Source organism: Schistocerca cancellata, chromosome 7 (assembly GCF_023864275.1).
Source record: "Schistocerca cancellata isolate TAMUIC-IGC-003103 chromosome 7, iqSchCanc2.1, whole genome shotgun sequence".
NCBI classification, from domain to species: Eukaryota; Metazoa; Arthropoda; class Insecta; order Orthoptera; family Acrididae; genus Schistocerca; species Schistocerca cancellata.
Genome location: NC_064632.1, coordinates 342,272,301 through 342,288,406, shown reverse-complemented (window position 1 = coordinate 342,288,406; position 16,106 = coordinate 342,272,301). Strand labels below are relative to the sequence as shown.

At 40.1% G+C, this 16,106-nt stretch overlaps 1 protein-coding gene across 3 annotated transcripts in view; it reads left to right on the top strand.

Moving 5' to 3' along the window:
* The window catches only part of LOC126092521 (lipase 1-like), a 228,809-nt gene that overhangs the window by 115,137 nt on the left and 97,566 nt on the right, over nt 1–16,106 (top strand). For all 3 annotated transcript variants that reach the window (XM_049908148.1, XM_049908149.1, XM_049908147.1), the window contains exon 4: nt 8,577–8,811. In XM_049908148.1, coding sequence (XP_049764105.1) covers nt 8,577–8,811 — 235 coding nt within the window. The remainder of the gene's footprint in view (nt 1–8,576; nt 8,812–16,106) is intronic.

Sequence of the window (16,106 nt, the reverse complement as noted above, 5' to 3'; positions counted from 1 at the left end):
TGCGTAATATGTGGTTGAAACAGGCTCGTATATCCCAAATATTTCTTTTCTTTTCTGAAGCACCCCTGTACTAAAGCGAACAAAACAAAACAAAAATTATTCAAATTGGTCAAGCCATTTCTTTGTTTTGGTGAGACTAACACACAACAATTGATTTTTATATATAGGAGGTAATATGTATAACGAAAAAACACTAATTTTGAATTGGGTACCATATTTTTATTGAATTTAATATAACTGTAAGCCATAAACCTATATTTTCTGTCAGTCATCTGAACACAAAACATATTACGCCTAATGAAAAACAATTATAAACGACTAAAATTTTACTTTTCTCGCTTTTCTGTCGGCAAAGTCTCTGATCAGATTAACAAAGTCCAGGTTTTCTGCAACTTCATTTTCCATGGACAGTGAGGCCAAACTGGTTAGTCTTGTTTGAGACATTGTAGACCGCAAGTACGTTTTTATCAACTTTAGTTTGGAAAAACTGCGTTCGCCGCTTGCGACAGTCACTGGTATTGTTAGCAAAATACGTAACGTTATCCAGATGTTGGGATATAACTCTTGAAGATTATGCTTTTTTATGAAGTTTAAGGCTTCAATAGGCGTTGCCTGGCTGTCTTCGAGATAGTGTTGCAGGCCTAAAATTTCGTCGCACAGCAAATTTCCATCAATATCTGACTTCATGTTGACAGTTAACTTTTCTTGTAATTTAGAACAGCATTGTATTAGTTCTTCTTTATTTTGATTTTTTTTTAATGTCAAACAAGAAACTCCACGTCGCAGAAAATTCTTGCATCTGTTCAAATCTTTCTTTCATGGATATGTGCACGGTGTCCAACAGTGCATTGAAAAACTCTACTTTAAACTTCTTTTTTGGGTCAGTTATTTGATCATCAACAGCCTCTTCACCCGGCCTGCGTTTAATACGTCTTAATCGCATTTGTGGTTTAAATAATGGCTGCGTATCAAGATCCGAAGCCAGTTCAGTTGTTGTTACAATAGCTTGTTCGAAACCTGTTTGTCTATATGTTTCCAAATAAGAGCAACATTTGTCAAGGATTCCCATAAACTCGACAAAGTTGATTGTGGGTGACTGACTTGCTTTACTCACAACGTTAATTTGAAACAGAACTTCATACCATGTCACAAGAGAAACAATGAAGCTGAAGTCTTTTAATTGTCCTCCTAGTGTTGTCGCTTCGTGTGATGCCGCAGCATCGCTTTGTTCAGTAGCATCGGCCAAGGAAACCAAAGCGTCATGCATTTCGCATAATTGATAACGAACCGCTTTGACGCTATCAATTCGAGCTTCCCAGCGTGTGTCACTTACATTTTTCAGGGTGTATATCTTCAAATGGTCGGTCAAAATTTTCCATCTATTTACCGATCCAGCAAATAGATTAAACATTTTTTGTAACATTCCGAACAGTGTCACGGATTTTACTGATGATTTTGCCGCATCACACAATACCAAATTATAACTATGGCATCCACATGGCACAAAAAAAGCTAGTGGATTTAACTTCTTAATTCTGTTCTGGACGCCTTTATTTTTCCCCTTCATGTTCGCGCCGTTATCGTAGCCCTGTCCTCTGCAGTCATTAATGTTAAGGTCAAGATCACTCAATGTTTTTAAAATGCTTTCTGTGAGGCCTTCACCGGTTGTATCCTCTATTTGCAGAAATGAGATGAAATGTTCTTTTACACTTACGCCATCCTCTGTTATGTCGGCGCATCTTAAAGTTATCGAAAGTTGTTCTTTGTGGCTTATATCTGGAGTACAGTCAGCTGTGATTGCATAATACTTTGAACCCTTTATGGGGGATACGATTGTAGACATAACATGTGATGCCATGAGTTCTATTAATTCATTTTGTATATTTTTGCCGCAATAATGGTCAGCCAAATAACCATTCAATGCCAGTCTGACGTGCTCTTCCATGATTGGATCAAACTTTGCCAATAACTGTACAAGACCTAAGAATTTTCCATTATTTGGGGTAAATAATTTATCTGATAACCCTCTGAATGCCATATTATTTTCAGCCAAATACAAAGTAATGTGCATCAATCTTTGAAGCACATTGCTTCATCGTAAACTTTCTTTAGAAATTAGCTTTTGTTCTTCCTTGTCAATAGTTAATCCAGCTTTAAACCTGATTTCAGCTTCAGTCCATTGAGTAAATGCTTTTTTGTGGTTAAGACTATTTTCATGCAGTTTCAGAGCTTCACTTAAATGTTTCCAATTTCTGAAACCCACAGTGGTAGTCAAATTAGTAGTTGACTTTAAATCAAACAGTCGACAACAAAAGCAAAAGACACTGTCGTTTGATACAGAATAAACTAGCCACTGTCGTCTGATAGTTTCTTCGTTTGATAGTTTTCTTGTGTAATGAGTTGAAGAGAAATGACGCCCATTTTCATCTTTTGGAAAGTTATTTAGACATACTTGTGAGGGTCCACATATTATAATGCGATCTATATCTCTAGCATTAAGTACTTTTGGCCACGTACCTACATCAGAAACGTATTCTTTTATTGCAAGAACGTTGATACTTTCATCGACCACAGATGTCGTGTTGATTTTGACTTGGAGAAATATCAGAGGATTCATGCAAAGATGTACTGCGCTGGTCAATTTGATCACCTTCAATAGGTGATTGTATATTTTTTGTGTATAATTGTTCACAGTCTGAAGAAATATTTGCTGATACGACTTTTGATTCAATATCTGAAGTATTTGCCTCAGAATTTCCTTTAAGGTACTTATAAATATTCATGTGCTTTTTAGTTTCTTCAAGAACTTTTTCTTTTTCAGCTTTTCTTTTCCGATTTTCTGAACCAGAAAGCTTTTTTTTTTTAATCATTTCCTTCTCTTCTGGCATGATTTAATAATTTGACAAATTATTGCTTGGACACTGCTCTATTTCACGACCACAATATTCGATCTATAACAAATAAAGAAATTCACCTATCAGTAGACGTAACTAGAAAAAAACCTGAACTGAAAGATAAAAATGTTTTTCGCACCTACCAGAAAATTAAAATGTTGACACGGTCACGACACTCGTTTCACTCACAATTATTCAGCCACGAAAACATGACCGCTGCCTCCGACTCTTACTGACATGCGGGTGCAAATCGTAGCGCTGCCAACATTGTGTGGCGCTGTATTATTTCAGTAAGTTATGGGAGAATTCTCTATGAATGCAGTGCACGCATTGCATGATCTATTAATTAATGTACATGAGTCATTAAATCACAAATATTCGATATAAATACATTCGTATTAATTAAATCATAATGTAATGTATATTTTACAGTCTGTATTTTCTTTTATTTGGAGCGACCGGTAGTTTCTGTTGTAAACGAGAGATGGTGCGGCTGCATGGGCTCTTCCTTGTTGCAGTTCTTGAAACAAATAAGAGAGGCGCTTTGGTAGAGCCCGTGCTAGCCCGCGTCAAACATGGATGGTTGCAGACAATACGAAGATTGCATTCAGCATGATTTCTCTTCTGCTACCCCGAATTCATCGCGCATTCGTGTGATTAGCGACGTATGTTGAATGAGACTGAATAATATTTTAGTTTCGCCAAATGGGTGATTGTAATTTTTTTTTACATGCGTTTAGTACGTGGCGCCCCTTGGGCCCCGGCGCCCTGGGCGACCGCCCGAGTCGCCCCACCCTAAAGCCGGCGCTGCATTTATTGTTTCGTCGAATTTGGATGTAAACTGTTCCTCGACCATACGCACACAGTTTGACATCTTGTTTTCCCAATGAAATTACTTGAGGAACATCAAATTCACAATACGAAACAAAATACTGTTTGTTGGGAGTGATATGATTTGTAGCGCCACTGTCGCAATACCATTTATTTGGGCCACTGTGATTACTGGTACACACACCCATAGCGTATGAAGTAAATGCAGCGTGTTCACTGTCTCGCTTCTTCTCTTTTCTTTTATTGCTGTCACGAGTGTTCTGTAGACATTCTGCTGCCCAGTGACCTAATTGTTTGCATATATTACACGGACACTTCTGTTTTAATTGTGACTTCGTCATCTTTACTTGCTGATTACTTGTTTGCCGTTTTCTTGTTTTAGAAACAACAAAAGCTGCACTTCCATTAATGTCTTGTTCACGCAGTTTAATAATACACAGTTTTTCGATCAATAAATTCAAGCTTTGCTTTTCTGTCAGTATCGTATCCCAGAGATCCTTAAAATTGTCGTAGTCTTTTCCCAGTGTAGACAAAATCCGACCATTTAAGATTCTTTCAGATAGCGTATTTTCTTCCTGTTTTGCTAATTCACCGTTCAGGTCCACAAATAACTTTTGCAGTTTGGCCACATGTGCACTAATATCTTCCGTTTCATCACGTTTAACATGGAAAAATGTTTCAATCAACATATTCAAACGCTGAGTACTGCTACGTTCAAATCGGGCGCGTAATTTGTCCCAGATTTCTTTAGCATTCTTGCATGTTAAGACGAGTTCTGCAACAGGTTTACTTAGTGCACTTGCTATAAATAAGACTTGCTGCCTTTGCGTCGTCCTTGTGCCATTCCACATACTCTTCTTTTTGTGCACTTGTCGCATCTTGCGGCAACTCTACACGTTTACGTGTACCGTTAATAATATCTTCTAGTCCATATGAACGCAGCACCATAGAAATATGCCATGACCTTGTAATCGCCGCAAGCAGTCATGTTTCTTTACAGACATAGGCTCATTTCAAATACTGTTTTAATTAAACTATGTTGTTTGCCTTTACACGTGTACTGGGCCCATAACCTGATGAAAAATATTATTTAAAGGCAAGAAAACATTTTATTAGCTTTGTAATTACACCCTGGATACGAAAAAAACACATTTACTGAAAGAAAACACAGAAGTTACATACAAGCCAAGAATAAAGATATTGACAGCAGAGTCATGGAGCAGCACATAAATATAGACGTCAAGGAATTTTTTCTTTTCTTTTAACATGATGAACTAGTTGTCACTGTCCAAAATGTATCAAATACAACAACGAATAGAAAACTGTCATATCAAGAACCAAAACTCTGTCACCTTGTAACGCCACCACATCTAAACACAAGGATCTTAGAAATAATATTCATACTCACGATAAACATAAACATTCTGGCTGCAATAACACCAACAACTGCAGTATTCTAGCCACTTTCCCAACTATCACAATGTTAGCATCAAATCTGAGCTCTATTTACAATTGACAGAAAATATAAAACGCAGTCATGCTGATGAGAAAACCATGGAGGTAAAAATAAAAGGAGTTGTCATGACGTCACAAACTTGAAGCCAACCCTAGAGAAGGTCCGCCATGTTACCTACCCCAAAACATTCGCATTTGGTGGTTTGATTCCGTGTGGTCGTGAAGTGTTTTGATAAAAAAAATGCCGGCTTGCGTCTCTTACGGGTGTACTAATCGTTCTGATTGTAGTCTAAAGTTTAAACAAATCACATTTCATTCGTAAGAGGACTTATTTAAGCGCTATTTTCTTATATATACTTGAAATTCGGATACACTGTAAAGTTTTACTGTATGGTTTTATTTCTGTGATTTGACTTTAGATTTCCTATCAATCCAACGCGAAGAGCTCTCTGGGTGAACGCTTTGAGAAGGAAAGATTGGAAACCAACCAAGTACAGTAAAATATGTTCGCAGCATTTCCGGGAGGAAGATATTGATCGAACATCAGTTTCGTCAGTCCGCATTAGGGAAGATGCTGTGCCATCAATGTTTTCCGCTTATCCTGCTCACTTGCAAGAGGTTCGTGAAATGTAGCATATCAATATGGAATTCAGCTGCCATAAAATTACGGTTTAAAACCTCAATATCCGGAACTACTTGTCTGGAGATTTCAATTGCAATAGTTACGCACGTGTAGTAACTGAAATGTGGAGATTGCAACGGAATTAACTGTATGTAATAAAAGTGTAGAATTTGTTCATAGATATGTTAATTTCACTTTGTTATTGTATTACACGTTACTATCAATCATTGCTTTTGGCGTTCTGGCTTTATCAATAATCGACACAAACACAATGAAAGTGAATAGAAATGGATTACGAAAGCACGTTTTTCATATCACATACTTCTCTTCTCGGTTATTTGAAGTGTATAAACAAAAAGGAATTACAGTACTGAGGCCAGATGCGTCGTATTTTCGTGTCGTATTACTGTATCGAATACGCATTTAAGACAAGAAAAACGATGGACGTTGCGTTCCTTATGCTGTGTTGTTCACTTTGAACTGTGTAACATTTACTATATAACACAAATATCGTGTGCACAAGACAGAAATGACGAATAAGAAGCAATTGTAAACACTCGTCTGCTAATGTTTTGGGGGATCCAAGATGGCGGCAGGCCCCGCTCACTGGCTTCAAAACAACGTACAGCGTAAGTGTGTAGTGCCATCTCCCCTTATTCTAGAAAACACTTCCTTTAAATTTCTACCCTCAAATTGTATCTGTGAATGAAACAGAATTAGGAAATACGGAAGCGTCCGATCCAACCCGTCGGCTTTGACCCATGACGTCACAAATATGGCGGAAACGACCATAAACGACAATTCCAATATGGCGGATATAAAAACGTTGCATACATATCACAAAGACGAAAACACATAGAAAAACAACACACACAAAGGTTTCACAAGAACAATCTGCTAACATTGATAGCAAACAAAGATAATAATAAACAAGTGGTACTCAAGGCCTGGCAGGGGGGGGGGGCTGCGCCCCCCCCCCCGCCCCCCCCCCCCGCCAAAAAAAAACTCCCAACCTAACCTTGTATTCAGGGCTACGCTACAGATCAATGTGTAGGTCAATCAAAAGATAAAAAAAAGAAACAAATAAAAAAAAAAGAAAAAAACAATATTGATTCATTAGACATAACGAGTAGCGACCATAAAGATTGAACAATCTAATGGCAAACTGATAAAAGCCTCATAGACGACGTTAAAACAAAAAGTACAGTAAAAAGGTAAACTATATATTACAGGCCCTAAAACTCCTACTAAGGTAACGTCAACGAGGCAACATCTACAAACACGCCACACTCACAAGCCAAACTCCGCGCCGTAATGACGTCACACACCACAACACCCTTACGTCACGGGTCAAAGCTGACGCGTGAGATCGGATGTTTCTGTTGACCCCAGAATTATTATTATTGCTGCTGAAATATCAATATTGGTGTATCTTGTGTGGTGGAATGATGTACCCTAATGCCTTGGATAACAAATTAACGTTGTAAAAGGTGGAAGAAATTTCCTCATTAGAATGGTGCTACCTAAAATTAATGATGTGAAAGGTGGGAGAAGTGCCCTCCATAGAATGGTGCTACCTAACTGGAACTGTTTTCGTCAGGGAGTTTGCACATCAATTGTAACACCCTGAGATATCACAGATGAGTACGCTACCTGGTGTTACAAGCAGGTCTTGACTTCCCCTTCTCGTAGTCCAATGGGCTGTTCTGTCTGCCAGAAAGCTGCCATATTAGTACAAACTGCTTGAGTTTTGGCATCATTTTCAGGTTCATTATAAGGCAGGGCATTGGACAACCAGAGGTAGTTGATTGCAACATATTTAATGGTATACATTAGATGTCCTAAACAAGCTAACAAATTTTTGATGATAGCATTTTCTTTGTCCTTTTCCTTGTTCAAACTTTCCTTCAAATATTTCCACTATTCATAACTTCCAGAAAAAGGGGTTAGAGCACTTGGAGGAAACCAAAAACCGATTCTGCCTCAAAACAAATCCATAAAATCAAGCTAAGTGACATTACTAACAAATTGTAAACTGAATTTAAAAATAAAAGGAATGTGTTGGTAAACAAACCTTTTCATAGGATTCTAGCTGATAACATTTAGCAAATGTCTGTAACATGACATCCAATCAGCCAAAGGAGTGATTCTCTTAACTGTTCACTTACACTCCTGTGTAGTTCCTTGACACATTAAATGCACTGTCAAATGACTGTCTTCGACGAAACCAAATGTCAGTTGCTGTACAGTCCTCAGCTCTGGTGAAAGTACCTGGAGAATTGGCAATTTGTGACAGTAATGGCTGTCTGTAGTGGGATATCTTTGCATGCTGATAAGTGAATATTTATTTTCACTACTGTGTAGTTTCGTTGAATGCTGCTTTCGCTTATGAGCTGATGGCCTACAACTAATTCCATCCACATAGTCCCTTGTTTCCTCTTCTGCAGCTTCCAACTCTTCTATTTTTCTTCACCATCCATAGCACAAGTGTTGATGGAATCTAGCTTCGTTGGTGTGATTAGCTGTCAGAAATGGCTCATTTTAGGTCAGCATACTGCTCAAGCAGAATGACGGCATGACGACTTGTACAGTCATAGCTGTCTGGCTAATTTCTTCCTACTCGTCTACTACAGCTGACAAGAAAATAGTCTTCCTTCTTGTATTGTTGAGCAACCTCAAATCCCTAGATTCATTCCCAGCCACAGTATTGGTGTTTTTAATTTATAAAATCTCAGTATGTGATGTGTCACATGTGAGAACTTGTATTACTGCAGCTTCCAGGAGATGGGCGAGCAAGATATACCCGCCATGTTGGATGTGATGTTCGCAACTACTGCTGCACGGCGCACCTCTGTTGTCTGCCACTCTGCCGGCTGCACTGCGCTGCTGGCCATGTTGGCCCTGCCGACAAGCCGTCACTCCCGTGCCATCCGAATGGCAGCAATGCTAGCGCCCGCATACATACCTCATCGTTCGATTTTCTCCAACATCTTGACACCAGGGTTAGTGGTATGTAGAGGTTTTTACTTTGATTCCTTCTCCTATTTACCCAATGATTACTTTGTTCCGCAGGAACTTTTTACATCTATGACTGTTAGAGAAGATCAATGACAAATAAATGGCACGCTCATTCACAGGAATACACTTTTACTGTTGAACAATGCATTCCAAAGTCTGTGGCCAATTCTCCAAAACTTTTTTACAGTTTAAGTCATATTTCCATATTACAAGGGGCATTCAATAAAAAATGCAACACATTTTTATCCTGAAAGCAGGATGGTTTTTTTTGAGGATTCTGTTACACCATATTATTCCTCACTCTACTGGCTACAAAACCCTATTTTTTAACATAATCTCTTTTCAATGCAGTGTCTTTACATCTCTTACTGGGAGGGTCATTGTGCCAGCAATGTTTGACTTTTGAGCCAAACCTTGCTGCATCAGCAACCTCCCAATTATCCATGTACTGTTTCTGTGGAATGCATCCTTCATTGGACCAAAGAGATGGAAGTTGGAAGGTGCAAGATCCAGGCTGCAGAGCGGATGAGAAAAACAGTCCAATGGTGTTTTGTGAGCTCCTCTTGAGAGTGCACGCTTGTGTGAGGCCTTACATCATTCATGGAGAAGGAGAAGTTTTTTTCCATTTTTGTGGTGACTAACATACTGAAGTCATTTCTTCCTGAGGGTAGCACAATGCATGTCAGAGTTGATTATTGTACCATGAGGGAGGGCATTGTCATGATTTTACCAGCTGAGGGTTTGGCATTGAACTTTTCTTCGGAGGAAAGGTGGTGTCGCACCACTCTATGGATTACCATTTTGTTTCTAGTTTGAAGTAATGAACCCATGTTCCATTGCTTGTGATGATATTTGACAAAAAATTGTTATGATCAGCCTCATAATGTCCAAGCAATTCCACACAGGTGGTCCCTTACTGCTCTTTATGGTTTTCTGTTAGACAACAAGGAATCCAGAGGGCACAAACCTTTGAGTACCCCATCTAATGGACAAATGTGTCAGTACTAATGATAGCAACATCCAGTTGGGTAGAGAAGTGTTTAATTTTGATCTGATGATCACCTCGAATGAGAGTATCAGCACATTCAAACATTGCAGGAGTCACAGGTGTGTGTGGCTCACCAGCATACAGGAGATCAGACAAGTTTGCGTTACCTTGTGGTCATGATGACAGACACCTCGCCCTGTGACTCACCATGCTTTTGTTCACTGTGAGGTTTCTGAAGACACCTATGAGTGTCTGTGTTGCTCTGGTTTTCCTCCAAAAGAAACTCAATGACAGCTATCTGCCTGGAACTCACCTCTGTTGCAGGCACAATTCTGAAGACTACATACACCACTGCCACCTGCCAGAACTTCATGAAACTATAGGGGCTAAAGTGGGAATATTACACAATATCACAAGAAAAATTCCACATTTTTTCAGCCAAAACTGGCCAAGAAAACAAATGTGTTGCATTACTTATTGAATACCCCTCCCTGATTTTGAGCAAATCTTTACTGCAAATTTTTGGAGAAGTCAAAGTAACAGTGATGATGAAATACTGGAAGTAGGACTGGATTTATGAATAATGTGTTTAAATTAAATTTGAAAAATCTCATTTTTGTTGTTCTTGGTATCTACCCCATCTTTGAGGTTCGCCAATGACATTGTAATTCTGTCAGAGACAGCAAAGGACTTGGAAGAGCAGTTGAACAGAATGGACAGTGTCTTGAAAGGAGGGTATAAGATGAACATCAACAAAAGCAAAACGAGGATAATGGAATGTAGTTGAATTAAGTTGGGTGATGCTGAGGGAATTAGATTAGGAAATGAGACACTTAAAGTAGTAAAGGAGTTTTGCTATTTGGGGAGCAAAATAACTGATGATGGTCGAAGTAGAGAGGATATAAAATGTAGACTGGCAATGACAAGGAAAGTGTTTCTGAAAAAGAGAAATTTAACATTGATTATAGATTTAAATGTGAGGAAGTCTTTTCTGAAGTATTTGTATGGAGTGTAGCCATGTATGGAAGTGAAACATGGACGATAAATAGTTTAGACAAGAAGAGAATAGAAGCTTTTGAAATGTGGTGCTACAGAAGAATGCTGAAGATTAGATGGGTAGATCACGTAACTAATGAGGAGGTATTGAATAGAATTGGGGAGAAGAGGAGCTTGTGGCACAACTTGACTAGAAGAAGGGATTGGTTGGTAGGACATGTTCTGAGACATCGAGGGATCACCAGTTTGGTATTGGAGGGCAGCGTGGAGGGTAAAAACTGTAGAGGGAGGCCAAGAGATGAATACACTAAGCAGATTCAGAAGGGTGTAGGCTGCAGTAGGTACTGGGAGATGAAGAAGCTTGCACAGGATAGAGTAGCATGGAGAGCTGCATCAAGCCAGTCTCAGGACTGAAGACCACAACAACAACAACCCCATCTTGGAATCTGAGACAAATCTTTTTATTCTTTGCCAAATTCTTATTCAGTACTAGAAAATATAGTCTGTGATTCTGTTAACACACTAGTTTAATCTGTTCTGACATTATGTTGCCTAGTATGATCAGAAATATTGTGACCTTCACAATCACTACTTAACTTATTTACTTCTCATGCTGTTTGCGGTAAATATTATGCTGTTACGTAGGGCTTGGTGGTAGTTTCGTATCCTTCCTACAATGAAGACTGATGGAACTCTTTCAGAACAGTACAAATTAGTCTTTAATCTTTATTGGTTGTTTTCTATGACACGCCATTGCTGAGGTGTAGGAAATGATCTGTTCCACTCTATAGCACATGTAGTCAATAGCCACATTCCTGGACGTACCTCTCTTTCCTCGCCAGCATGATTTAAATATGGCTGTAGTGCAATTGGCCAATATCTAATGCCACTTCCCAGGAAGGGGATCAATTTTGCTTCTGCACTTCTTAACCACCACAGTAATATACCTTTTTACAGTGCTATGGCTTGGTGAGATTACATGCAGTTTTACGTGGCAGAGTGATTATAGTAGATGCTGAAATATATGGCCATTTCGTACAGTAGGTTTTGTTTTGCTATACATCACTATGGACCTAAGTGTAATAGTCAGAAATAAGAGATGTGATATCCTACATTAGATGTGAAGAACAAAAAAACATGAAATTTTCCTCAAGTTCTCTTACTTGATAGCAGGTAATACTACTCTACATGCAGAGATGGAAGAATAAAATTCTGAAACATGCTGGCAGAGACATTCAGCAAATGTCATATTGGTAACTTGAGGATTTTCTTGCTGACAAATTTTTTTTGCGAAAATTGACTATTCCATGTCTTTCAAATGTTGCTTCATGTTTATACAGACAATGGATTGGCAGTTTATGCAACAAGTCACTGGCAAAAATTCTCACATGACCAGGTACTGGCAGGTTAAAGGCCCTGAACACATTGAAGATGATATAAATGCATGAACTGCCTGCACATGGCTGATCTTTGCTGAGTTCACAGTGTCTTGTGCTGTATATCCACTTAGCTGCACAGTTGGGTAGCAGCTATGAGAGGCAGACAGTTTTAAGATAAGCACTTTCTGCCATTGGAAAAAGACTAAAAAAGAAAAAAAAGTCTATTGGTATATTTTTTGACCTTAAAAAATTCTTGAATAGTGTGGATCACAAAATTCTACTTGGCAAACTAAAGTGTTACGGCAACTGTCTTGCATGGATAGAGTCTTACCTTCATAACAGAAAGAGAATCTTTTACTAGACTGTGTCAAAGGCATGAGGTTAACCTCAGAATGGGGAAACATAACATGTGGGGACCCACAGGGACAAATACTTGGTCCACTCTCATTCCTAACCTATGTTAGTGATCCTCCAGCGGCTTTAGAAGGCAGTAAAATGTGTAATATTTTCTGATAACATAAAGATACCAATCAAGTATCCAAACTCAACCTTAGTAGACACATCCCACATGATAGCTGAACAGGTTCACATCTGGTCCACAGTTTACAGTTTGTCTTAATCTCACACTCATATTATTAGACTACAAAAAGGCAAAAACAACATGTTTAGGACCAAACGTAGATATTGTTATACACTAAGTGAAACACCCTTTATAAAATCCATTAGGGTCCTGTTGTGTAACAAGTTAAAATGGAGTCAAACACAGATAAACTAATAAAGTAGTTCAGCATGTCTTTCCCTCTAAAAGCATCTATCATCATGTTGGTCTAAAGACAAGTGTGTTGGCATAAAATGCATATTTTCAACCTCTGTTGTTTTATGGAATTATCTTCTGGGACAGCACACCTAAAGTAAGTAAAATTGTGATTTTTATGCACTGCTTTCAGTGCAGAGTAGACTGAATCTACACTTATAATTGAAGTACACTTTTCTTACACATAACTCAGAACAAAGTAACAGGAAGCACATATAGGTAAATATCATGGCCACTGACTTAGAGTCAAAAAAGGTACCTCAAATAATGGGTGGCTATCAATGGTGTAGCTGTTGACAGTCTCCACAGAGACCCACCTACCCCAGGAAGCTTTCTCATGGAAAGCAATGACTCGATGCTGATGAATGAGATGATACAGTCTTGTACCCAGCATGGTGGGTGAAGTGGGCAACCCATGTGGGACAAGGGAATCAGCTGATCCTGAGGTGGAGAGTGTTGTTGGTTGAGTGGAATGGATACTTGAAGCAGCTGATGACAACAACATCTCTGCATCCATCAAGCTGGTAGGAACTGGAGGGGAGGGGGAGTTGACATACGGTAGGTGGTCGAATCGTTGAGGGAGCATGACAGTGTGTAAAGCATGAATAGAGTGCTATTATGTAGCTGTAGGAAGAGATACTCTATGTAAGGTGGCGAAATGTTGACACAGAAAGTGACAATGCCGGAAGGGGTGGTGGCAGTGACATAATAGAAGGCACTAGAGGAGTAAGTACTTCACTTGTGGCACTTGTACTAGAGGGCACACACAGAGTTTGGAGCTGTAGAAACCTCAACACTTGGAGGTGAGGTTAAGAGAGCACTGAGAAGGGGGGGGGGGCTGCACATGCAGCACTTGAGTTTGAGGAAGCACTGGGACGCTGCAGACCTAGGCACTCGGAGGAGGAGTTGGCACTTGTGGGAAGCTCATCTAGGGGTCCCAAGTGCAGGGGCTGCAAGGCATGAACAGAGTTGTCATGAAGCATTACACACAGCAAACTTGCACTGGTCAAGGTCTTTGTGTAGGAATTCACAAGGCATGGAGAGGGGGGGCATATATGCAGCTGAGCAAAGTAAGAGAGGAGATATATGGAGCTTGGTCAGTGCAAGAGAAGTGCAATCCTTGACAAATTCAGCCGGAAGTACCAAGAGCTTGTCATAAAGGAGCTCAGCCAATGAGGAGTTGAGTTTGGCTTTGAAAGCAGTGTGGATGTCAAACAGGACTCAAGGTAGCATTTCAGCCCAGGAGCTGGCGAGGCACATCAGGGAAGCCTTTAGAGTGTGATGGCAATGCTTGTCCAACCTGTTACTTTCTGGGTTGTGGGCTGTGGTGTGAAATTAGTTGGCACTGCAGGAAGTGCACAGCAGGAAAAAGAGTAGAGACTCAAACTGTCTCTCCTGATTGGTTGTGATGAAGGATGGGCAGGTGAAACGAGAGAGGTATTGATGAAGACTTGCATGATGAACTGGCTGAAATGTTCGTAAGGGGTACAGCTTTCACCTATCTACTGGCATGTTCAAGCATGGAGTGGATTTACTCAAATCCAACATGGTGGAAAGGGGGCGGGGGGGGGGGGGGGGGGCAGAGGACCAATGAGGTTTAGGTGGATGTGGTGAAACCTGCCTTTTAGGATCTCAAAATGTCTTAGAAGGGTTGGACATGACAACTAACTTTGCTATGTTGTCAGGGTGAACATATGCAAGCCCAAGCACGACAGTCTCTTTGAATTCTGGGTTGGACAAAACACTCAGTTATCAGGCAAGTGGTTGCTTGATACTGGGGTGTGACAGCTCATGTAAGACTGAAAAAACCTTAAGTCAGAGAGATGTAGAGCCCACCTGATGGGGTGTACCTGCAAATGTGTTACACAAAACCGATAAAGTAGAACTGGGAGACGAACTGATTCAACAGTCAAACAGCAAGAGGTATCATGTAATAAGTCTTGGATGTCAGGGACCTGCACTTGCAGGTGAACAAGTTCATTTAGCTTGAGTGGGAGGAAATAGAGTGCACAGACAACAGATAGTCAGCCACAATGTTGTCAACACCTCTAATGTAGCAAATGTCAGTGGTATAAGGGCAGATAAAGTACAAGTACCAGAAATGGTGCGGGGCAGTCAGCTGCAGGGTTGCAGATGACACCTTCAAGTTGCTGATGGTTGGTAAAAACTATGACCTCTCACCCCTCTATGTCTTTATGGAAGTAATGGACAGCCTTGTATATCTCTATCAAAGACCAACCATTTGTGTTGTGAGGAGGAAAGTTTTTTGAAAACGAAACATATTGTAGAACAGCACCAATCAAAGACTCACTAGCATCTGTAGTGATGGAGATGTGAACATACACAATTAGGAGAGTAACGGCATAAGTAAGAGGGGTTTTGAGGTCGCCATGCTCTTAGACCATTTTACCTTGCATGTGCCAGATTTATTTTTACCAGGAGAAGGAATTTCCGGTGTTCCAGAGATTGACTTCCTTGGACACAAAGTATCATCCTGCTGCCCCTGCCCAATGGATTAGAAGGTGTGGACTGTAACCAAATTTTTGCACTCTGCAGGTTCCTTGGGATGGCATTTTTTTCCTGGTGCCACCTTAAAAATGTTGCAAATGTGCAAGCACCACTCACTGCCACACTCTAGTGCGACCACACTAAAGACAGCAAGCCCATTCTCTGATTGGTGTAAACAACTGGAGTTTCAAACAAATGGAGTGTGACCTCTTGCATGCTTCCCTCCGGGCACACCTCCCACCTACCTGCTCCTCTCATGATAGTAATGGACACCAGCCAGTCCACCTTAAGTGCCATCCATGATGGTTCCTGGCAGCCAGTAGCATTCTTTTCCAGATGGTTCAAATGGCTCTGAGCACTATGGGACTTAACATCTGAGGTCATCAGTCCCCTAGACTTAGAACTACTTAAACCTAACTAAGCTAAGGACATCACACACATCCATGCCCAAGGCAGGATTCAAACCTGCGACCGTAGCAACAGTGTGGTTCCCGGCTGAAGTGCCTAGAACTGCTCGGCCACATTCTTTTCCATGAAGCTCTCTGTGCCACATAAGAGTTGTCCTGCATACAGCAGTGAGCTCCTCTTCATAAATGAGGCA